Below are 24,821 nucleotides of genomic sequence, written 5' to 3'. Positions count from 1 at the left end.
TCCCCCCGATCCAGACTTCCTGGCTGTCGACAAACGTTCCCCAAACACTTTAATTACATTTGTAACGGTTGATTTGGCAACTTTTAGCGATTTTGCCAGCTTTGCGTGCGAGTAGCTTGGATTTTCGCGATGCGCGAGCAAAATTTTGATACGCTGCTGTTCTTGCTTGGACGGCATTTTGACAACTGAAGAGTGAATTCCAAAATCGAAATAGGAGCAACATTCTACACACACACACACACCTTCAAAATGAAGGGTGTTCAGGTTTTTTAAATGCAAAATTGAAAGAAATACGTCAAGTTTATATTGACCAAATTTTGACCGTATCACCCTTTACTTCCAGATCACAAGTTGGGGATCTAAACTATTTTGTTGGAAGCTCTTTCTTTACTGGGATTGTAAAGGAGTTTCATATTTGGCTGGGAATTTATACCAAAAACCTTAGGTGAAGTTTTTCGTTCTACTGTTTTTTTTTTTTTTTTTTTTTTTTGAGTTGAAACTCTCCAGTAAGGTATTGTGGCCACACCCTAGTGTGTACATAATCACTTAAGCTCTTTATCGTATGCTAATCTATTTTGGTTACTATTTCGAATATAAGTTTGAAATTTTTTGTTTTTTGTTTGATATGGAGCAGAACACATTAATGAATTATTCTTTATGAGAAGAATGAAAGCAGATGTTTAAACTAAAAGAATGTAGTTGAATGAATGAAATTTTGTTTTCATATGGGCTTACGCAAAGAATACAATGCTGAACCAATGCAACGTTTTAGTTTACATTTTTGCCCATTAAGCTTGTGAACCTACATGGAACATTACGTTTAGATATGTGTAGAATGAAGTTTTTATACCCTGCGCCACACTGTGGAACAGGGTATTATAAGTTAGTGTATATGTTTTCAACACCCAGAAGGAGACGAGATAGACACATGGTGTCTTTGGCAACAATGCGCAGGATGGGCTCCTGAGTCGATATAGCGATATCCGTCTGTCCGTGAACACATTTTTGTAATCAAAGTCTAGGTCGGAATAGTCCAATCGACTTCAAATTTGGCTCAAGTATGTGTTTTGGCTCAGATCCCTATTGATTTTGGAAGAAATCGGTTCAGATTTAGATATAGCTCCCATATATATCTTTCGCCCGATATGGACTAATACGGTCCCAGAAGCCAGAGTTTTACCCCAATTTAGTTGAAATTTTGCACAGGGAGTAGAATTTGCATTGTTGCTATGCGTGCCAAATTTGGTTGAAATCGGTTCAGATTTAGATATATCTCCCATATATAGCTTTCGCCCGATTTACACTCATAAGGCAGCAGAGGTCAAAGTTGTAATCCGATTTAGATGAAATTTTTCACAGGAAGTAGAAATAACATTGTAACTATGTATACCAAATCTTTTACTCCGATTTACTTGTATTGTAGCTATGCGTGCCAAATTTGGTTGAAATCGGTTCAGATTTCGATATATCTCCCATATATAGCTTTCGCCCGATTTACACTTATATGACCACAGAGGCCAATTTTTTGCTCCGATTTAGTTTAAATTTTGCACAGGGAGTCGAATTAGCATTGTGGCTATGCGTACCAAATTTGGTTGAAATCGGTTCAGATTTAGATATAGCTCCCATATATATGTTTTTTTGATTTCGACAAAAATGGTCAAAGTACCAACATTTTCCTTGTAAAATCGCCACTGCTTAGTCGAAAAGTTGTAAAAATGACTCCAATTTTCCTAAACTTCTAATACATATATATCGAGCGATAAATCATAAATAAACTTTTGCGAAGTTTCCTTAAAATTGCTTCAGATTGAAATGTTTCCCATATTTTTTACTAACATTGTGTTCCACCCTAGTGCATTAGACGACTTAAATTTTGAGTCTATAGATTTTGTAGAAGTCTATCAAATTCTGTCCAGATTGAGTGATATATAAATGTATGTATTTGCGACAAACCTTTATATATAGCCCCCAACACATTTGACGGATGTGATATGGTATCGAAAATTTAGATCCCCAAAGTGGTGCAGGGTATAATATAGTCGGCCCCGCCCGACTTAAGACTTTCCTTACTTGTTTAATATTAATTTTAGCCGAATTTCTTTATTATAGTATATAGGAATTATTACAAATGTAAGAAGTAATTGTTAAACCTACTTTTGTTGAGCTCCTTTCATTGATGTAAGCGAAAACATTCTAAAAATTACAATGAAAAAATATATTCGTGAGGCCAACGATTTCTTGTCCTTAAAATACGAATGTGTTTTTTGCTTTGTCTAGAAAACATATTTCTCTCATATAAAGTTTTTTTTCTTGTCCAAAAGTCGCTTTTCAATAAAGTCGTTTTATCCTTATTTTATCATAACAGATAAGATAACATGAAAGAAAATTTCGTTTGATTAAGATTAACTTGTGAAAAATTAATGAAATTGTCTTTGAATTTGTTGCATTTTTGCATCTTAACAACAAAGCAAAAAAGCGTTGAAAATAGAAGAAGTGCTTCAACACATAATTTTAAAAACAATAAATAAAAATAATTTGTATTTTCAATTCGAGTCTGAATTTTAAAATTGAAGTTTTCGTTAAAACGTTTTTAAAGGACTTTGGTAGCACATAAAGAAAACAGCTAAAAACTAAACTAAAAAACTAAAATTTGTTTCCTAGAATCATGGATGCAAAATCTCAAATTTAAAAGAGAATTGTGTCTTTAATGTACCCTGGGAGCCACCGTGGTGTAATGATTAGCATGCCCGCCTTGCATACATAAGGTCGTGGTTTCGATTCCTGCTTCGACCGAACACCAAAAAGTTTTTCAGCGGTGGGTTATCCCACCTTAGTAATGCTGGTGACATTTCTGAGGGTTTCAAAGCTTCTCTAAGTGGTTTCACTGCAATGTGGAACGCAGTTCGGACTCGGCTATAAAAAGAAGGTCCCTTGCCATTGAGCTTAACATGGAATCGGGCAGCACTCAGTGATAAGAGAGAATTTCACCAATGTGGTATCACAATGGACTGAATAGTCTAAGTGAGCCGGCTTCTTTGGCTCGGAATCAAAACCAAAATCATTAGGGTAAAGACAAAATCTTTGGTACCACACATGCTTTTTTAAGTGTAACCATTCATTTAGAGGTCTAAATGTCGTTGAGAAAATACTGTATGAAAAAATATTGCGAAAGGTTAAAGGTTTCTCTCTTATCACTGTTCTAAAGGCACAACTTCCAAAAATGTCCTCCCAAAGATGTTCTTCCGTCGTATGGCAAGCTCAAGATAGATTTACCTTTTACGCGCAAATTTTGCACGACTTCTTGATCAAAAAAAAAAAACATTTTCACTACTATTTTGGCCACCCCTTGTTATGGCCTAAACCACATAGTGGTCAGGGAATTATAACTTTGATCTGCTAAAAAAATGTGCCTAGCACAAATATTGATTTAGACATCACAAAATATATACCGATCGACTCAGAATCACCTCTTGAGTCGATCTAACCCTTTGTGTCCATCCGTCCGTCTGAACATGTATTTGTTGTTCGCAGGATTCTAGTTTGGCACAAGAACGAACGCTATTGAATTTGGGGGAAACCGGATTAAATTTAGATATAGCCCCCATATATATGGTTCGCCCGATTTCGACAAATTGGGTCATAATGCGCTCATTTACAAACAGATCAGCGTCAAATTTGCCAAAAAGTTATAATTTACCACCCTTTAAGTGTGCAAAATTTCATCGAAATCTGTTCAGATTTAGACATAGCTCCCATTTATATGTATCGCCCGATTTTCCCAAATTTGGCCATAAGTCACTTATTTAGCAACAGATAAGTCACTTATTTATCATAGATTTTATGTTAAATTTATAACAATGTACCTTTTTATGTAAAAATTCAAATTTTCTTTCTGTGTGTGCTTGAATGCCTAATACGACCATTAAGTTAGAAATCCTCTTGACATTAAACACAAAGTCTTCTTTTCAACAACTACTTCACGAAATTCACGAGTACCTCCAAACCCATTTGAATTTATGATTATTTGTAAAACATAAGTTTGAAATTTTAATTTAATTCTAAATTCTTTTGATTTATTATTTGACTTTAATTTGTTTCCTTTAACTTTCTTTGCAGTTTTATTTATTGGAGATATTCCAGCCGTCTGCTTGAAGCAGTTCCATGAATAATAAATATGCAACGAATACTCTTCAAATCAAACAAACAACCCATTGCTAGTGACAAATTCACGGTATCAAGGATGAATGCCTTAGTTATTACCGATGATAGGCTTTCAATAGAAGCTTCGAAGTTACATAAAACAACACAACCAATCGAGCACAGCAATTCCTTAGAATCTTGCAAAATAATTCCAAATCACCAGGATTTGAATTGTGGTATTCCATGCACATGGCGTTTTAATTGGCTGAAATTCACGCAGCCATGCATTCATCTGATGATCCTTGTCCTGCTATCATGTTTTCTGCAAAATGTATATGCCACAACGTCAGAGATGACAACTCCGAAATATAGTCAATTGTTATCAACCAATGGTCAAATGATGGAGACTGCTGATGTAAATGGTGAGGACACATTTCGCCCATTCATACCAAATGACCCAGAAGCCATAGCACGTACTGTATTCACACCCACTGGCCAATTCCATGTTTTCCAACCGGTCGAAACTGATTTGAGAGCTACTATCAATTTGGGCCGCAGCTCCCACAGCACTGATGCTGTAAGAGCAGAATCGAGCACAGAATCTACTCCACAACCTAAACAGGCAGAGGATAGTAATGCATTTGCGAGAAATCCTGATGAACATCTCATTCACAATGAAGATGAAAGTTTAAATTCCATACAGGAAAATAATGATTTAACATCGGATTTAAGGAGTCTTGAGGATTTGCTGGTAGAATATGTGCAAAATTTCTTCGAAAAGGGAGAATACAAACCAATGCCTGGTCTCATAGTTGAATTGCAAAGCAATCGCACTAATTCTGTGGACAATTCTTTACAACAAAAATCAAGGCATACACGTAACAGTGGTCCACCCACTGGTGTTAAAATAAGTTTGGATAGTCCTCGAACTTTGTCAACTGGACGGGTATTGTTTTTAACAGGTAAGAAATAAATAAGGGAAAATACGACATGGCTCACTCTCTGAAAATATTTGGCTAAAGTGAAAAATTATTCAACCTAAAATTTAAGAAGCTAAATCTACAAAAATATAACGATCAATTTTAATTAAAAAGAATTAATAAATTAAATTAATACTCGTTTCAAAGCGGTTCTTTATAATATTTAACATCTTTTATTTTAATTTCTATAGAAAATGTTAGCAAAATTTTATTACATAAAAATTTTGTCAAAATTTTAGTTCTTTAGAAAATTTTGTCCAAATTTTAATTCTCTAGAAAATTTGTCAAAATTTTATTTCTATACAAAATTTTGTTAAAAATTTATTTCTATAGAAAATTTAGTCAAAAATTTATTGCAATAGAAAATTTAGTCAAAATTTTATTTCTATAGAAAATTTCGTCAAAATTTTATTTCTATAGAAAATTTTGTCAACATTTTATTTCTATAGAAAATTTTATTTCTATAAAAAATTTTGTCAACATTTTATTTCTATAGAAAATTGTGTCAAAATTTTATTTCTATAGAATTTTTTTGTCAACATTTTATTTCTGTAGAAAATGTTGTCAAAATTTTATTTTTATAGAAAATTTTGTCAAAATGCCATTTCTATAGAAAATTTGGTCACAATTTTTATTCTATAGAAGTTTTTGTCAAAATTTTATTTTTGTAGAAAATGTTGTCAAAATTTTATTTCTATAGAAAATTTTGTCAATATTTTATTTCTGTAGAAAATTTTGTCAAAATTTAATTTCTATGGAAAATTTTGTCAAAATTTTATTTCTATAGTAGTTTTTGTCAAAATTTTATTTTTATAGAAAATTTTGTCTATATTTTATTTCTGTAGAAAATTTTGTCCAAATTTTATTTCTTTTCATTCGGTTTGTTTTGTTATTGTTGGTTTTGTCCTTTACGTATTGTTGTTGTTTTTTGATTTCAGCTTAAAACCATGCATTGACTAAACTACAAGTGTAGGTTAACCAACAGAGGAAAAGAATGTTTGTCAAAAGATGGTTGGATGGATGCACGTTTCGGAATTACCACATTCCTCATCAGCATCCTCTACTTGCAGCAAAACTATCAACCAATTATCAGAATAAATTCAGGGAGTTCATTAAACCCAACAATGTACCACACTTGAGGAATGTGGTAATTCCGAAACGTGCGTCCATCCAACCATCTTGCAGTCTATAGGGCTTTGCCCAAATAAATTTGACAAACATTCAACATTTTATTTCTATACACAATTTTGTCAACATTTTATTTCTGTAGAAAATTTTGTCAACATTTTATTTCTATAGAAAATTTTGTCAACATTTTATTTCTATAGAAAATTTTGTCAACATTTTATTTTTATAGAACATTTTATGAACATTTTATTGCTATAGAAAATTTTGTCAAAAATTTATTTCTGTAGAAAATTTTGTCAATATTTTATTTCTTAGAAAATTTTATCAACTTTTTATTGCTATAGAAAATTTTGTCAAAAATTTATTTCTGTAGAAAATTTTGTCAATATTTTATTTCTATAGAAAATTTTGTCAAAATTTTATTTTTATAGAAAATTTTGTTAACATTTTATTTCTATAGAAAATGTTGTCAAAATTTCATTTCTATAGAAAATTTTGTCAAAATTTCTTTTCTATAGAAAACTTTGTCAAAATTTTATTTCCATAGAAAGTTTTGCCAACATTTTATTTTTATAGAAAATTTTGTCAAAATTTTATTTCTATAGAAAATTTTGTCAATATCTTATTTCTGTAGAACATTTTGTCAAAATTTTATTTCTGTAGAAAATTTTATTTCTATAGAAATTTTTGCCATAATTTTATTTCTTGCATTGTTGTTGTTTTTTTACAATTTTATCAAAATTTTATTTCTATGGAAAATTTTGTCAAAATTTTAGTTCTTTAGAAAATTTTGTCCTAATTTTATTTCTCTAGAAAATTTTGTCAAAATTTTATTTCTATAGAAAATTTTGTCAAAATTTTATTTCTATAGAAAATTTTGTTAAAAATTTATTTCTATATAAAATTTAGTCAAAAATTTATTTCAATAGAAAATTTTGCCAAAATTTTATTTCTATAGAAAATTATAACAACATTTTATTCTATAGAAAATTTTGTCAACATTTGATTTCTGTAGAAAATTTTGTCAAAATTTTGTTTCTATAGAAAATTTTGTCAACATGTGATTTCTGTAGAAAATTTTTTCAAAATTTTATTTCTATAGAAAATTTTGTCAAATTTTTATTTCTATAGAAAATTTTGTCAAAATTGGATTTCTATGGAAAATTTAGTCAAAATTTTATTTTTATAGAGAATTTTATCAACATTTTATTTCTATAGAAAATTTTGGAAAATTGTTATTTAAATAGGCAATTTTGTCAAAATTTTATTTCTATACAAATTTTTGTCAACATTTTATTTCTATTGAAAATTTTGTCAACATTTTATTTCTGTAGAAAATTTTGTCAACATTTTATTTCTGTAGAAAATTTTGTCAAAATTTTATTTCTATAGAAAATTATATCAACATTTTATTTTATAGAAAATTTTGTCAACATTTGATTTCTATAGAAAATTAAGTCAATATTTTATTTTTATAGAGAATTTTGTCAACATTTTATTTCTATAGAAAATTTTGTCAATATTGGATTTCTGTAGAAAATTTTGTCAACATTTTATTTTTATAGAAAATTTTGTTAAAATTTTATTTCTATAGAAAATTTTGTCAAAATTTCATTTCTATAGAAAATTTTGTCAAAATTTCTTTTCTATAGAAAATTTTGTCAAAATTTTATTTCCATAGAAAGTTTTGTCAACATTTTATTTTTATAGAAAATTTTGTCAAAATTTTATTTCTATAGAAAATTTTATCAAAATTTTATTTCTATAGAAATTTTTGCCATAATTTTATTTCTTGCATTGTTGTCGTTTTTTTTTACAATTTTATCAAAATTTTATTTCTATGGAAAATTTTGTCAAAATTTTATTTTTAAAGAATATTTTGTCAAAATTTTATTCCTATAGAAAATTTTGTCAACATTTTATTTTTGTCAAAATTTTATTTCTATAGAAAATTTTGTCAAAATTTTATTTCTATAGAAGTTTTTGTCATATTTTATTTTTATAGAAAATTTTGTTAAAATTTTATTTCTATAGAATTTTTTTGTCAATATTTTATTTTTATACAAATTTTTGCCAAAATTGTATTTAAAAAAAGTATGTATAATTTTATTTCTATATAAAATTTATTTCTATAAACAATTTTTCAAGTATCTCTTAGTTGGGAGGAATATTTTGCGAAATCTACTAAAACATCAGGAATTCTACCAAAGAGTAAAAAATCATAGATTTTTTTTTGGTATTAAGGCAAGGAATAATTTATTTGAAATTCATTCAATTAAAAAATGATTTGTTGGAATTTTGGTTGAAATAATTTTCTGGTAATTTTATATTTTTTTAATTTGATTAAAACGTTAATTGCATCAAAAAACTTTTTAACTGACTACGGTTCGAACTTCAATTAGTTCGTTATTAGTTAATTTTCTATTAAGTTCGTCGATTTGCTTTTCTAATTTCTTATATGTTTTGGACATTTCCTTACAGGTTTAAAGAAAATTTTATGGCCAGTTTTTATGGGACTTCAAGTCCTTAAATCATTGCTCATCGCCATGTTTATACCAGCCATTATTGGATCTTTCACAAAACTGTTGGGAAAAGGTAAGAATATATGCTCTATAGAGTTTTATGTGAGTACAACAATTTAGATTTTAAGGCATGTGGCTCATTAATTCAAAACCCGATATAAATCATTTTCAAAAATTATTGAGTCAACGTACGAAATTAATGACATACACATTTATGGACAGTACTGTTTTGACTTAAAAGCAGAGCTTTTTGGGCGCCGCTAATAGTAGATAATTTTCTGTCAATCCATTTAAACGTACAGAAATCCCTTCATGATTTGGACACCACCGTTTTCTGCAGGCTTACCATCTTTCGACTACAACCAAGTTTACTAGACGTTGTCGCAAGTGATCGAAATTTCGTCGCCTATTACTCACCGTATCAGAAATAAGTCGTCGTTGGGAATATAATAATTTTTACTACGCTTGATATTAATGGCAATTTCCGATTTAAAGTACATGCATTTTTAAAAAATTTCCCAAATAATATTTCGATTTTAAATAGATAACAATTTCCTATTACTTTACTTATTACTAAATCATATTTTTATTAATTTCTTGTCATTCCTTGACACAGGCATCAGCCAAGGTTCAGCGCCTTTATTTATTCGTCCCATGGATCCTCCGCAAGAATTGGATTTCCGAGATAATTTTGGTGGAGATAGTGACAAATTTGTAGCTGGTGAAGATGGTCTTACCGACTTTATGCCATCCGATCATAATGACCATAAACCATATGCCTATAATCAACCGGGTTTGTTTGAAAATATTCCACAATCGACAAAGTCAAGATTAACCTTAAAACTAATCTCCCACATATCTGTTTTTAATCCCCTTTTTCAGAAGCTTCACAATACAGCAATCAATATTCATTGAATAGTGTATCACCCAACTCTCAATTGGGACCATTAAGCTTTACACGCCTGGGCATGAATGAAAGGCAACATCAGCTAATGCAAGATTCCTATCTAGGTGCTCTGCAAACAATAACTTCGGCTTCATTTAAAAATTCCAATTCAATATCGGGCAGTTCGTCATCCCTCTCTGCACCAATGGTGAATAAACCACCAGCTCCAGCAAATGTCAATACATTCCAGCAATTCCAAAAAGTTCCCGCATCATCACTGCTGCTCTCAAATTATGACCCTTTCTATAGTCCATTGCTATCACGATTGGATTCAGTTTTTGCTCAATTGAAGTTGAATTCAGATAATGAGGATTGTCGTGAGAAGGTCATATGTTTGATGTACGCCAATCCCGCAAAATATGCACCATATAGTAACTTGGTATCAGCACAGTTGAGTCGGTAAGTAGTGTGTATGTGTGTGTGGGTGTGTGAAATATTGTTAATGAATACTTGAGGAAGGGAGAGTTAAATGTTGAGCCTAAAAATAGGCTTTTTAAATGTAGATGTTATATGTCTTGCTAGCCCATATTAACTCATTGCTAATTTAGTTGTAGGTTATAATACACTCAAAAAAAAAGTTAAAATACTAGGAAAGATAAATGTTAATGTTAATTTTATAAATTTTTAACTAATATATATTACAAACGCTGATATGATAAAAAGAAATAAATATTTTGCGAGAAATTCTAGGAAATTTATTAGACGTAATAATTTTGTTCACTTGTTAAAAATTCGTATTTTGAAGGAAAATATTTCTTTGGTACAATTTACAAATTTTAATAAATTCTGAACAATTTTGTGGAAAATTTATTTGTGTATAACTTTTCACACCCACCAGCATAAGATGGTAATGGGGGTGACATAAGTTTGCTATACGAAGTTCAAGATAGACGCAGTTTTTGTAAAATTTGCAAATTTTAAAAAATTCTGAACCCGTTTTTGGGAAATTCAAATTTTTTTTTTTAACTTTTTATACCCATCATCATAGAATGGTGATGGGGTAACAGTTCGCAATTCCGTCTTTAACATATGGAAATTTCTAGCCAATTTAACTCAATTTTTTTTAATGAAAATTATTAATGTTTTACTTATAATTTCTTCAATATGCCAACATTTCGTCAATTACACTGAAAAAATTAATGCTCGGTTCCAAAAATTTTGTCTTTTCACTAATGATTTTGGTATTAATTCCAAAAGACAACGCCAAATAATCGGAGAATTGAAGTCAGACACAATTCTCTTTTAAATTTCAGATTTGTGTACTTGATTCTAGAAAAAATAATTTTTCGTTTTTCAGCATTTTTCTTCATGTGCTATCCTTTATAAAGTATTAACCAAAACTTAAATTTCCAAATTGAGACTAGACCTCAAGTAGTAATTATACAATTTTCAACTAAACAATTTCTTTAAAATAAAGTATTAAAAAACGTCACCGAACATTTCTTTCATGCTCAGATACCCTTAATAATAAGGACAAGCCGACTTCATTCAAAAATTTATCGACTTTTAGACAAAGAAAAAACTGAGAAATGTGATAAAGAAGCTAAACAAAACTCATATTTGGTCTCAGACAATATTTGTGTCAGTGTATATTAGTTAAATTAACTAGAAGTAGAAATAATATATACAAATGAATCATAACGATTAACTACAGGCGTATTTCCCACAAAATAGTTCGGAATTTGCATCTCAAATGATCTTATTTTGAAGTTCATATTTTTTTCTTTCAAGCTAAATAATTGTTCAAAAATATAGTCAGAATTTTCTGTGTATATACTAGAGGTGTGCGCGTGACACGAAATTTTCGTGACACGCGTGATTCACGCGTGAGTCACGTGATTCCTGAATGAAGTTTTGACCAAATCACGTGAATGTGCGTGAATGGGACTGAACAAAAATGTGTCGTGCGTGGTCGTGCGTGAACATCAAATTCTGTTCGTGAATGTGCGTGAGTAAATTTTTTTCAAAATCACGCTCACGACAAAATTCACGTTCACGAAAAAATTCACATTCACGAACAATTCACGCTCACGACAAAATTCACGCTCACGAAGAAATTCACGTTCACGAAGAAATTCACATTCACGAACACTTCACACTCACAATGACATTCACGTTCACGAAAAAATTCACGTTCACGCTCACGATGAAATTCACGTTTTTCTTGTGCAAAATGTTAAGCAAAGTGGGGTAAAACTCTGGCTTCTGGGGCCATATAAGTTCATATCGGGCGAAAGCTATATATGGGAGCTATATATCTGAACCGATTTCAACCAAATTTGGCACGCATAGTTACAATGCTAATTCTACTCCCTATGCAAAATTTAAACTAAATCGGAGCAAAAAATTGGCCTCTGTGGTCATATGAGTGTAAATCGGGTGAAAGCTATATATGGGAGATATATCTAAATCCGAACCGATTTCAACCAAATTTGGCACATATAGCTACAATGCTAATTATACTCCCTGTACAAAATTTTAACTAAATCGGAGCAAAAAATTGGCCTCTGTGGTCATTTGAGTGTAAATCGGGCGAAAGCTATATATGGGAGCTATATCTAAATCTGAACCGATTTCAACCAAATTTGACACGCATAGCTACAATGCTAATTATACTCCCTGTACAAAATTTCAACTAAATTGGAGCAAAAAATTGGCCTCTGTGGTCATTTGAGTGCAAATCAGGCGAAAGCTATATATGGGAGCTATATCTAAATCTCAACCGATTTCAAGCAAATTTGACACGCATAGCTACAATGCTATTTCTACTCCCTGTGCAAAATTTCAACTAAATCGGAGCAAAAAATTGCCCTCTGTGGGCAAATGAGTGTAAATCGGGCAAAAGCTATATATGGGAGCTATATCTAAATCTGAACCGATTTGGCTGATATTTTGAAAGTTTTTCGAGACTCATAAAATATTCGGATGTACGGAATTTGAGGAAGATCGGTTGATATACACGCCAATTATGACCAGATCGGTGAAAAATATATATGGCAACTATATCTAAATTTGAACCGATTTTTTCCAAAATCAATAGGGATCGTCTTTGAGCCGAAACAGGACCCTATAGCAAATTTTAGGACAATCGGACTAAAACTGCGAGCTGTACTTTGCACACAAAAATACACCAACAGACAGACAGACGGACAGACAGACAGACGGACATCGCTAAATCGACTCAGAATTTAATTCTAAGACGATCGGTATACTAAACGATGGGTCTCAGACTTTTCCTTCTTGGCGTTACATACAAATGCACAAACTTATTATACCCTGTACCACAGTAGTGGTGAAGGGTATAATAATGATTGAACATTTTTACATTTTTAAATTGAAAACATACTTCCAAATAAAAAATTAATAATTTTCGGAAATAATTGGTTTCATTGGTTCATTAAATTTTGGCTTAGATGTAAAAAAAAATAATTCTATATAGTATAATTATAATATATGTAATTATAATATAATAAAAAATAAAATAAGTAAACAATAACACTATAAATCATTGATTGCCTCAATTAAAAATTAATTAAGTTTTTCGGCCAAAATCAATCCAAATTTTAATTGAATTTATATTTTGATTTGATTAAAATGTTAATTGTATCTGTTAATTTTTTAATTGAGTACGTTTTCAACTTCAGATTTTTAATTAGAAATATTTTGGCGAATTTGTGTGGGTAGCTCATTTGTATCACGAGCGAGAGTGAGTAAGTTTTTAAGTTCGTACTCATTCGTGAATTACATTTTTTCGTTTGTTTTGTAAGTATAATAGTCGTGAACGTGCGTGAGTTGCATTTTACATCGTGAGCGTGCGTGAATAGTTTTTTTATGAAACGTGAGTGTGTGGAAGTACGTTTCATTGTTCGTGAACGTGCGTGAGTAGTTTTTTTTCGAATCGTGAGTGTGCGTGAATAAGTTTGTTGTTCGTGTACGTGCGTGAGTTGATATATCCCGTCGTGAGCGTGCGGTAGTCACTATTCTGCAATCGTGAGTGTTTATCTTGGCAGGATTTTGGTTCGTGAACGTGAGTGAGCGTGAATCAATAAAAACCTTCGTGCGTGAATGTTACGAATTCATTCGTGAGCGTGCGTGAGTGTGAGCAATTCCAAAACGGGCGTGCGTGATCGTGCGTGAATGTTACGAATTCATTCGTGAGCGTACGTGAGTGTGAGCAATTCAAAAACGGGCGTGCGTGAATGACATTTTGAATTTGTGAGCGTGCGTGAGCGTGCGTGAGCGTGCGTGAGCGTGCGTGAAAACTCCCTCACGCGCACACCTCTAGTATATACCATACCTATTTTCTCTGGTATTCGTTTTATGAACAGAGAATATAATTTTTTTTTGATTCAATGAAGAAATTAATTGTTCCAATTAATTTTTTTATTGAAATGTTTTCAATCACGAAAATATTAGTATCAATCACGGTTTTAATTGAACAGAAAAGAAAATAATTGATTAAAAAATGAATTAATTTCACTAGCAAATTTCAATAACTTTTTTAATCGATTCAATTAAAAATTAAATGTATGTTGATTACAAAACCCAATTATTTATTTAATTAGAAATGTAACTATTTTCATTCACAATATTACATTTTAATCACTTTCTATTACCATTTTCAATCAATTTTTAGTTTGATCAAAAAATAATTTTTTTTTATATAAATTGTTAATTATAATTTTGACAAAAATCCATTATTCTTTTTTATTTTTATGCCCTACGCCATAGGATGGGGGGTTATTAACTTTGTCATTCCGTTTGTAACACATCGAAATATTGCTCTAAGACCCCATAAAGTCTATAACAGGTTAGCTGATAAGTCCCCGGTCTGACACATAGATGGCGTCGCTAGTATTAAATGCATATTATTTTTATATAGTACCAACCTTCAAATGATTCGTGTCAAAATTTGACGTCTGTAAGTCAATTAGTTTGTGAGATAGAGCGTCTTTTGTGAAGCAACTTTTGTTATTGTGAAAAAAATGGAAAAAAGGAATTTCGTGTTTTGATAAAATACTGTTTTCTGAAGGGAAAAAATACGGTGGAAGCATAAAATTGGCTTGATAATGAATTTCCGGACTCTGCCCCAGGAAAATCGACAATAATTGATTGGTATGAAAAATTCAAGCGTGGTGAAATGAGCACGGAGGACGGTGAACGCAGTGGACGCCCGAAAGAGGTGGTTACCGACGAAAACATCAAAAAAATTCACAAAATGATTTTGAATGACCGCAAAATCAAGTTGATCGAGATCGCAGAGGCCTTAAAGATATCAAGGGAACGTGTTGGTCATATCATTCATCAATATTTGGATATGCGGAAGCTCTGTGCAAAATGGGTGCCACGCGAGCTCGCATTTGACCAAAAACAACAACGTGTTAATGATTCTGAGCGGTGTTTGAAGCTGTTAACTCGTATACACCCGAGTTTTTCCATCGATATGTGACAGTGGATGAAACATGGCTCCATCACTACACTCCTGAGTCCAATCGACAGTCGGCTGAGTGTACAGCGACCGGTGAACCGATTATCTTGAGAAGGGAAAAACCATCAACAGTGACTATTATATGGCGTTATTGGAGCGTTTGAAGGTCGAAAACGGCCCCATATGAAGAAGAAAAAAGCGTTGTTCCACAAAGACAACGCACCGTGCCACAAGACATTGAGAACGATGGCAAAAATTCATGAATTGGGCTTCGAATTGCTTCCCCACCCACCGTATTCTCCAGATCTGGCCCCCAGTGACTTTTTCTTGTTCTCAGACCTCAAAAGGATGCTCGCAGGGAAAAAATTTGGCTGCAATGAAGAGGTGATCGCCGAAACTGAGGCCTATTTTGAGGCAAAACCGAAGGAGTACTACCAAAATGGTATCAAAAACTTGGAAGGTCGTTATAATCGTTGTATCGCTCTTGAAGGGAACTATGTTGAATAATAAAAACGAATTTTGAAAAAAAAAATGTGTTTTTCTTTGTTAGACCGGAGACTTATCAGCCAACCTGTTATATTTTGGATCGTGGTGAAATTCTGAGTCGATCTAAGCATGTCCGTCCGTCCGTCTATTGAAATGGCGCTAACTTCCGAACGAAACAAGCTATCGACTTGAAACTTTGCATAAGTAGTTGTTACTGATGTAGGTCGGATGGTATTGCAAATCGGCCATATCGGGACACTTTTACGTATAGCCCCCATATAAACGAACCCAAAAATTTGGCTTGCGGAGCCTCCAAGAGAAGCATATTTCATCCGATCCGGTGGAAATTTGATACGTGGCGTTAGTATATGGTCTCTAACACCCATGCAAACATTGGTCCATATCGGTTCATAATTATATGACCTCCGGAGCCTATTGGAGGAGCAAAATTCCTACGATGCGGTTAAAATTTGGTACGTGGTGTTAGTATATGGTATCTAACAACCATGCAAAAATTGGTCCATATCGGTCTATAATTATATATAGCTCCCATATAAACCGATCCCCAGATATGACCTCCAGAGCCTCTTGGAGGAGCAAAGTTCATCCGATCCGGTTGAAATTGAGTACGTGGTGTTAGTGTGTGGTTTCTAACAACCATGCAAAAATTGGTCCATATCGGTCCATAATTATATATAGCCCTCATATAAATCGATCCCCAGATTTGACCTCCGGAACCTCTTGGAGGAGCAAAATTCATCCCATTCGGTTGAAATTTGGTACACAGCGCTAGTATATGGCCGCTAACAGTCATGCAACAATTGGTCCATATCGGTCTTTAGTTATATATAGCCAATCACACAAAAATTGGTCCATATCGCCAAAAATAATCTACTAAAATTTTATTTCTATAGAAAATTTTGTAAAAATATTATTTCTATAGAAAATTTTCTCAAACTGAAATAAAGGGTGATTCTTTTGAGGTTAGGATTTTCATGCATTAGTATTTGACAGATCACGTGGGATTTCAGACATGGTGTCAAAGAGAAAGATGCTCAGTATGCTTTGACATTTCATCATGAATAGACTTACTAACGAGCCACAACGTCGAATTTTCAGTGAATGGGCCCTAGAAAAGTTGGCAGAAAATCCGCTTTTTTATCGACAAATTTTGTTCAGCGATGAGGCTCATTTCTGGTTGAATGGCTACGTAAATAAGCAAAATTGCCGCATTTGGAGTGAAGAGCAACCAGAAGCCGTTCAAGAACTGCCCATGCATCCCGAAAAATGCACTGTTTGGTGTGGTTTGTACGCTGGTGGAATCATTGGACCGTATTTTTTCAAAGATGCTGTTGGACGCAACGTTACGGTGAATGGCGATCGCTATCGTTCGATGCTAACAAACTTTTTGTTGCCAAAAATGGAAGAACTGAACTTGGTTGACATGTGGTTTCAACAAGATGGCGCTACATGCCACACAGCTCGCGATTCTATGGCCATTTTGAGGGAAAACTTCGGAGAACAATTCATCTCAAGAAATGGACCGGTAAGTTGGCCACCAAGATCATGCGATTTGACGCCTTTAGACTATTTTTTGTGGGGCTACGTCAAGTCTAAAGTCTACAGAAATAAGCCAGCAACTATTCCAGCTTTGGAAGACAACATTTCCGAAGAAATTCGGGCTATTCCGGCCGAAATGCTCGAAAAAGTTGCCCAAAATTGGACTTTCCGAATGGACCACCTAAGACGCAGCCGCGGTCAGCATTTAAATGAAATTATCTTCAAAAAGTAAATGTCATGGACCAATCTAACGTTTCAAATAAAGAACCGATGAGATTTTGCAAATTTTATGCGTTTTTTTTTTTAAAAAGTTATCAAGATCTTAACAAATCACCCATTATATATTTATTTAATAGTTTGTTTTTGTTTTGTTTTATATATACCCCGTATGGACTAACATACAATTTAGAAGACGATGTTAAGAAGTTTTATGATACCTTGTCATCGGCAAGTGTTACATCAACCCCAGTAATTCGATTTGGAGTCTTTAATAGAACTTTCTACGCAATAAAGGGTGGAGGGTACATAAGATTCGGCCTGGCCGAACTTGCGGCCGTGTATACTTGTTTTAATTAAAAATTTCAAAATTTTCAATCACTGACTTAATTTTCTTAATTTTTCTAGTTTGATTAAAAAGTTAATTGCATTAAAAGTTAATTGAAAATGAAAAGGTTTTCAACTTTTTAATTTGAAATATTTTGGTGTTATTTTTTTTTTTAAGTGAACAAAAAATGTTTAAAGTTAGGGAAACTTTCCCATATTAGGAAGATTTTAACTTTCTTTGAACCAAAATAAAGTTAAATTGGTTTAAACGCCGCCTTACATATGAGTGAACTGGATTTGTAATTTATTTTAACTTTATTTAGTTAATGATTTAATTACTATGAATTTTATTTTATTAATTGACCCAAACATTTTTTGTGTTAATATCATCTAATTTCGTTTAAACAGTATAACAGAAAATCGAATCAAAATTAATTGGTTAATTTTGAAATTAGTGCGATCTATCATTTTATTATTTTATTGTTTATAATTTATGTTGCTAAAATTTAACTGTGAGAATGAAGTAGCAATAAAAATATTTCCCCCCATTTTCATGAAGCTCCGTTAGTGCAACGTTATCTAACTAACTTTTAAACCGATCTGTGGACATATCTTGTCTACACATTCTATATGCCAGTTAGGAGCTTAACTGCTAGAATTTTTTCACTTAAAGTTAACTGGAGAAAAGATATTTGCAATTCACTTTCTGTTAACTGGCAGTTAAAGCCTAACGGTGCTACATGAAAATGGCCGTTAATGTCATATGTTAATTTAAATTTTAATTTTATGGCATCTTACAGATATTGACATTTCGATTTTCCATTTATTTTTCGTTTCAGTGAATTGAATGAATTGCGAAAACCCACATCTGATAATCCAGATATTTTAAGATTCTTCAAATACATGCGTGCCGCTAAGGATGGTCAAGATGGTGTTGACTGTGAGAGGACATTCGATAAATGTACAGAATTCAAAGATTTTGAAAATCCAGCTATGGTATCAACCTATCATGATATAAATAAACTAGTACAGGCAAGAAAAATGACGTAAATAATGTTAGAAATAAAACTGTTAAAAAATTATATAATTTAATAGAAAATTTAAGAACAATGTGAAAATTAGTAACAAGCTTTAAGAAATATTTATTTTTTTACATCCATCTAGACTAAGAATGACAACGAAACTGTTTTTTTTTTTTAATTTAAGAAAATAATCTAAATATATTATTAAGTATTTATTATTAATTTTAAGTACTAGATATAATTGTATAGTAACCAGCCATAGATTGTTTGGATATAAGTAATTTGTATGAATTATAAAAAATTTAAGTGTTGAGGATTCATGAAACTAATTTTGATTTTGATATATACACGCAAAAAAATAATTCTTTCCTCCCAAACGAAATTTTAGTTCGTTTCTCATTTGCTTTTTGTTGAAACGAAGTGTATTGGAAGAAAAATATATACTTTTATAAACGTTTATTCTTTTCCAGGATGTAAAAACAATTTAATAAAGACTAACTCAAAAATTTTTTTCTGGCTAATTGCATTTTCCCTCACATCTTTCTCACTTCCACGAACTTTTTTGGTTCTTACCACCTTTTTCTGTAATACAAACAATGTAGAAGAAATTATACGATTTTATATATGTTTTTTATCTTTGAACTATGAACTGTAAAACGTGTCTTATTAAAGACCTAAAGTCAGAAAAGAACAGAGTTTGATATAAACGAAATGGACTGTGTTGTTGGTTCAAAAATAACTTTTTTTATTGAAAAAATAAAAATTTTGTAACAAACGAATTTTTTTGGTGATAAAAGTGTATACTTTTCGAAGCAATTCAAAAAACTCTAACAAAAGAAAAACGTTTTCGGTACACGTTTTCCAAACGTTTTTTGCGTCTATTCATTTAAAATTTTTGGTATACATTACGAGCCAAAAATTCGTTAAATCTGGGATTAATAAAATAAAAGTAGTATACACTTTTTTTGCTACATCAACATTTAAAGCATCAATCAGAAAAAAATATTTGCTCCAAATTAATACCACATATTAAGTTTTTCTAATCAAAACTGCGTCATTTTTAATTAAAACAATAATAAATTGTAATAAGTCTATTGTTTCCACTTATTTTTATTTCCGCCTTAGTGAATTTTTGGGTGATTTGTTCAACCCAGCTGGTTACAGAAATTTTAAAAAAAGAACGTGGAATTAAGAACACCAAATTTTCACGTTCGTGGATTTGACGTGAATAGTGGAAGTGGAATTGAAGTGGATATCCGAACATGGGTGATAATTATTGTATGAATGTCCATTTACTAGAAAATACTCTAGAAAAATGGTTTCAAAATTTCGTATTTTGCGTTCACTGTTAAAGAAGTTTATAAAAATGCTTTATAGTGCTCAATACGGAAAATATTTATAGTTTATTTAGTTTAAAGACTCTACCTTAAAATAACATTGAGAAAAAAATCGAAACTAAGTGGGGAAATAGAGTTTATTGTTGTTTTCGAATGCCCTACTAAGTGGACATCGGTAGTCAAAGGGTTAAATGCGAAATCATCAATCGAATATCACTTCTTAAAATTGACAGCTTAGTGTAGTACTATAACATTTTTTTATACCCTCCACCATAGGATGGGGGTATATTAACGTTAATTTCTATTCATTCCGTTTGTAACACATCGAAATATTGCCCTAAGACCCCATAAAGTATAAATATTCTGGGTCGTGGTGAAATTCTGAGTCGATATAAGCATGTCCGTCCGTCTGTTGAAATCACGCTAACTTCCGAACGAAACAAGCTATCGACTTGAAACTTGGCACAAGCAGTTGTTATTGATGTAGGTCGGATGATATGGGGGCCATATCGGACCACTTTTACGTATAGCCCCCATATAAACCGACGCTCAGATTTGGCTTGCAGAGCCTCTTGTAGGAGCAAAATGGTGTTAGTACATGGTTTCTAACAACTATGCAAAAATTGGTCCACATCGGTCCATAATTATATATAGCCCCCATATAAACCGATCCCCAGATTTGACCTCCTCCCTCCCTTGGAAGAGTGAAGTTCACCCGATCCGGTTGAAATTTGGTACGTGGTGTTAGTGTATGGTATCTAGTAACCATGCAAGGATACCATACCAAGTCCATATCGGTCTTCATTATATATAACCCCTATTTAAACCGATCCTGAGATTTGACCACTGGAGCTCTTGGAGGAGCAAAATTCATCCGATCCGGTTGAAATTTGGTACGTGGTGAAATTTGGTACGTTGCGCTAGTATATGGCCGCTAACAAGCTGAGTCTTGGTGGAATGTCCACATTCTTCGGCCTAAATGTTTGTTTTTCCAAGTTTTCTGGTGTAAATTTTCAGCACACCTCAAAAAACCCCCATCAGTTTATTTTTCTTTGTTAAACAAACGAGTCAATGTGGAATAACTTCACATCGGCGAAAACCAAATTAGGTTACCTTCTCATGTCCACATTCGAAACAACTCCTTTGCTCTTACTAGTCCAACTTTTTTGTTGCATCGGTGAGCTCTTGCACTTTTTTGGAAATTCAATGGCATGGTCATTTTTTAAAAATGTGTTGTGGTCATGAGCTAGTTTTGTACAACTGCGGAGTTCGGATTTCGATCAAATCTGGCCTTTACTTTTCGGATCATTTTTGGTGCTGTTACCTTTGTTTCGTCCACTTTTTTGATGCGATTCAACACTGCCAGTATCACGATATCGAGCAATTTTAGAAGAAACAAAAGAATTATTCACATTTAAATGGTGGTAGATTAAAATGCTTTTATAAGCTTGTATACAATAAAATAAACTGTAACTGAAATAATTGATTCAAATAATTTTTTAATTGAAATGTCTTGACTACAACATTATTTTGATTTCATTAGCAAATTTCAATTAATTTTTTAATGCATTCAATTAAAAATTTAATTGTTGTTGATTGCTAAGCTTAATTAATTTTTTAACTAAAAACGTAACTATTTACAATTACATTCTTAACTCACTTAGTGTTTTTAGTGTGATTAAAAAATTTATTGTTCGAAATAGATTTTTAATTAAGAGTTAAAAACTTTTCCATTATTTTATTTATTTTTTAATGACTTAGTCTTCCGAATTTGATTAAAAAGTTAATTGTATCAATTAATATATTAATTGAAAAAAATTTCAACTTCAATCAACTTTTTAATTGGCAATAGGTTGATAGTCGCACTGTAATGATAAGTGTCACAAAATCTCTTGGTAAGCAATTTGACAACTCAACCACTTAAACATTTTTAGCTGCATTCCTCATAAGGACTCACCTTTTTGGCTTAGAATCAATACGAAATTCATTAAAGACAAGAATTTTCTATTCTGCATAAGAGGTTTTCTTCGTCTTTAAAAAATTCCCCTGATATATAAAATCCCCGCATATATATATGAATTCAATTTGCAACATTCAAGGGAATATTTATCCCAAAAAATTGGAAATTTTCTAATTTTCTAAGTAAGCCTTTGCAGTGATGGTTGATTTGAAGTGTGTCGTTTTACATGTGATTGCCTTGATAAAGGCCAGCTATTGCCTTTTCATGCAACATGTCAACGGTGTTGAAATGTTTATCCAAATTTGATAATAACATTTTCCTTGGTCACACAAATTGAAATTAGTTTTTGATATAAACAGAATCCTCTATAAACAACTTTTCCTTTTGACACAATGGCCTTTTCAGTTTTGTTGACCCATCCGACAAAGACTAGAATCCATTTATATATTCTTAGAAAGAAAGAAAAAAGAAAAGCAACAACTCAAGACTTTCCTCTATTGTCTTAGGATGTAAGAATATGCAAAAAAAGACAATCATCAAGAGTATTTTTTGTTAAATCTTTTAAAAGCCTTTTCCCAAAATCCTATTCAAGACAGGAAAAAATTGTAATTTCTTTATTTTTTGTCTTACAAAACCCATTTCAGTTTAGATATCATTAAAACGTCAACTTTTTGTTTTGGTGGGTTAGCCTTTTCTCTAATGATTTATTAGTGTAAATAATATTATCTTTATTATCATTTACCTACATTTAAATTTTGTAAATGCTTTTATCATAATTAATTTATTATTTATTTACCATAAAGATTATATAAAATCGTTTTTTTTTTAATTCTTAGTAGATCCATGTAAAATAAATTATTATACGCCTGTTTATAAAGGCTTACAATAATTTGTTAAATAGCTCCTAATATTATTAATTTATTTATAATAATCATCCTATTTATTTATTTATTCGTATTGATTTATTTTTATTTTTGCATAAACATAATTGTGTATTCAAGCAAAATAAATTTGTATTTATTTAAAAAATGTTAGCAAGTCATTATTTGTTAGAAAATTTATGTTATTTTATTAAATACGTGCATTGAAATAAAATAAAAATTTAATGAAAATTTAATGGATATTTTGTTGTTTTAACTTGCATATGTGAAAAATAGTTTTTTTTTCCAACGGTGTAAAAATATGAAATTCATATAGGAAAAAATAATTCTTCTAAACAGGAGATCCCTTGTCATAGAGCTTAACATAGAATCGGGCAGCACTCAGTGATAAGAGAGAAATTCCCCACTGTGGTATCACAATGAAATGAATAGTCTAAGTGAGTCTGAAATTTCGGACTGCCACTATACCTAACCTAACCTAAAAAAATTTTAGGCCAATGAACATCGTTTGGAATTTTCTTTTCGCGGTCAGAAACAAATGTAATTGTGCTCAAAAACATTGAACTTACCAGCCGCACACGAAGTTCAAGAGGAATATATATATTTATAATTTCACGTTAATTGCATCTCCTCGGTTGCCACTCGAGCCAAAAATAATTTACCCAAAGTTGGAGAATTTCTATAGAATAGAAATTTTTGTAAAAATTTTATTTCTATAGAAATTTTTGTCAAAATTTTATTGCTATAGAAAATTTTGTCAAAATTTTATTTCTTTCAAATTTGTATTTTATTAAAAAAATATGTCAAGTTTTATTTCTGTAGATATTTTTGTCAAAATTTTATTTCAGTAGAAAATTTTGTCAAAATTTTATTTTTATAGAAAATTTTTTCAAAATTTAATTTCTATAGAAAATTTTGTCAAAATTTTATTTCTGTAGAACATTTTGTCAAAATTTTATTTCTATAGAAAATTTTGTCAAAATTTTATTTCTATAGAACATTTTGTCAGAATTTTATTTCTATAGAAATAAAATTCTGACAAAATCAACATTTTATTTCTACAGAAAATTTCTATAGAGAGTTTTGTCAAAATTTTATTTTGATAGAAAATTTTTTCAAAATTTAATTTCTATAGAAAATTTTGTTAAAATTTAATTTCTATAGAAAATTTTGTTAAAGTTTTATTTCTATAGAAAATTTGGTCAAAATTTTTTTTCTATAGAAAATTTTGTCAAAATTTTAGTTCTATAGCAAATTTTGTGAAAATTTTATTTTTATAGATTTTTTTTTTTTTAAATTTTATTTCTATAGACAATTTTGCCAAAATTTTATTTCTGTAGAACATTTTGTCAAAATTTTATTTCTATAGAAAATTTTGTCAAAATTTTATTTCTATAGAACATTTATTATTTCTATAGAAATAAAATTCTGACAAAATCAACATTTTATTTCTACAGAAAATTTTGTCAAAATTCCATTTCTATAGAGAGTTTTGTCAAAATTTTATTTCAATAGAAAATTTTGTCAGAATTTTATTTCTATAGAAACTTTTGTCAACATTTTATTTCTACAGAAAATTTTGTCAAAATTCTATTTCTATAGAGAGTTTTGTCAAAATTTTATTTTTATAGAAAATTTTTTCAAAATTTAATTTCTATAGATAATTTTGTTAAAATGTTATTTCTATAGAAAATTTGGTCAACATTTTTCTTTATACCCTTCACCACTACTGTGGTACAGGGTATAATAAGTTTGTGCATTTGCATGTAACGCCAAGAAGGAGTAATCATAGACCAACCTTTTAGTATACGGATCGGCTTAGAATTAAATTCTGAGTCGATTTAGCGATGTCCGTCTGTCGGTCTGTTGATGTATTTTTGTGTGC

At 31.1% G+C, this 24,821-nt stretch overlaps 1 protein-coding gene across 1 annotated transcript in view; it reads left to right on the top strand.

Annotated features, from left to right (window-relative positions):
- Positions 1–18,910, top strand: part of Osi24 (Protein) — an 87,934-nt gene extending 69,024 nt beyond the window's left edge. The window contains exons 3-7 of the mRNA XM_075292554.1: positions 4,120–5,105; positions 8,733–8,846; positions 9,390–9,566; positions 9,656–10,118; positions 18,576–18,910. Coding sequence (XP_075148669.1) covers positions 4,178–5,105; positions 8,733–8,846; positions 9,390–9,566; positions 9,656–10,118; positions 18,576–18,786 — 1,893 coding nt within the window. The 5' untranslated portion in view covers positions 4,120–4,177 and the 3' untranslated portion in view covers positions 18,787–18,910. The remainder of the gene's footprint in view (positions 1–4,119; positions 5,106–8,732; positions 8,847–9,389; positions 9,567–9,655; positions 10,119–18,575) is intronic.
- Positions 18,911–24,821: the final 5,911 nt, after the last annotated feature.

This window comes from Haematobia irritans, chromosome 1, assembly GCF_050003625.1.
Source record: "Haematobia irritans isolate KBUSLIRL chromosome 1, ASM5000362v1, whole genome shotgun sequence".
NCBI classification, from domain to species: Eukaryota; Metazoa; Arthropoda; class Insecta; order Diptera; family Muscidae; genus Haematobia; species Haematobia irritans.
The sequence above is the reverse complement of the archived record's forward strand: the minus strand, read 5'-3'. Positions and strand labels throughout refer to the sequence as shown.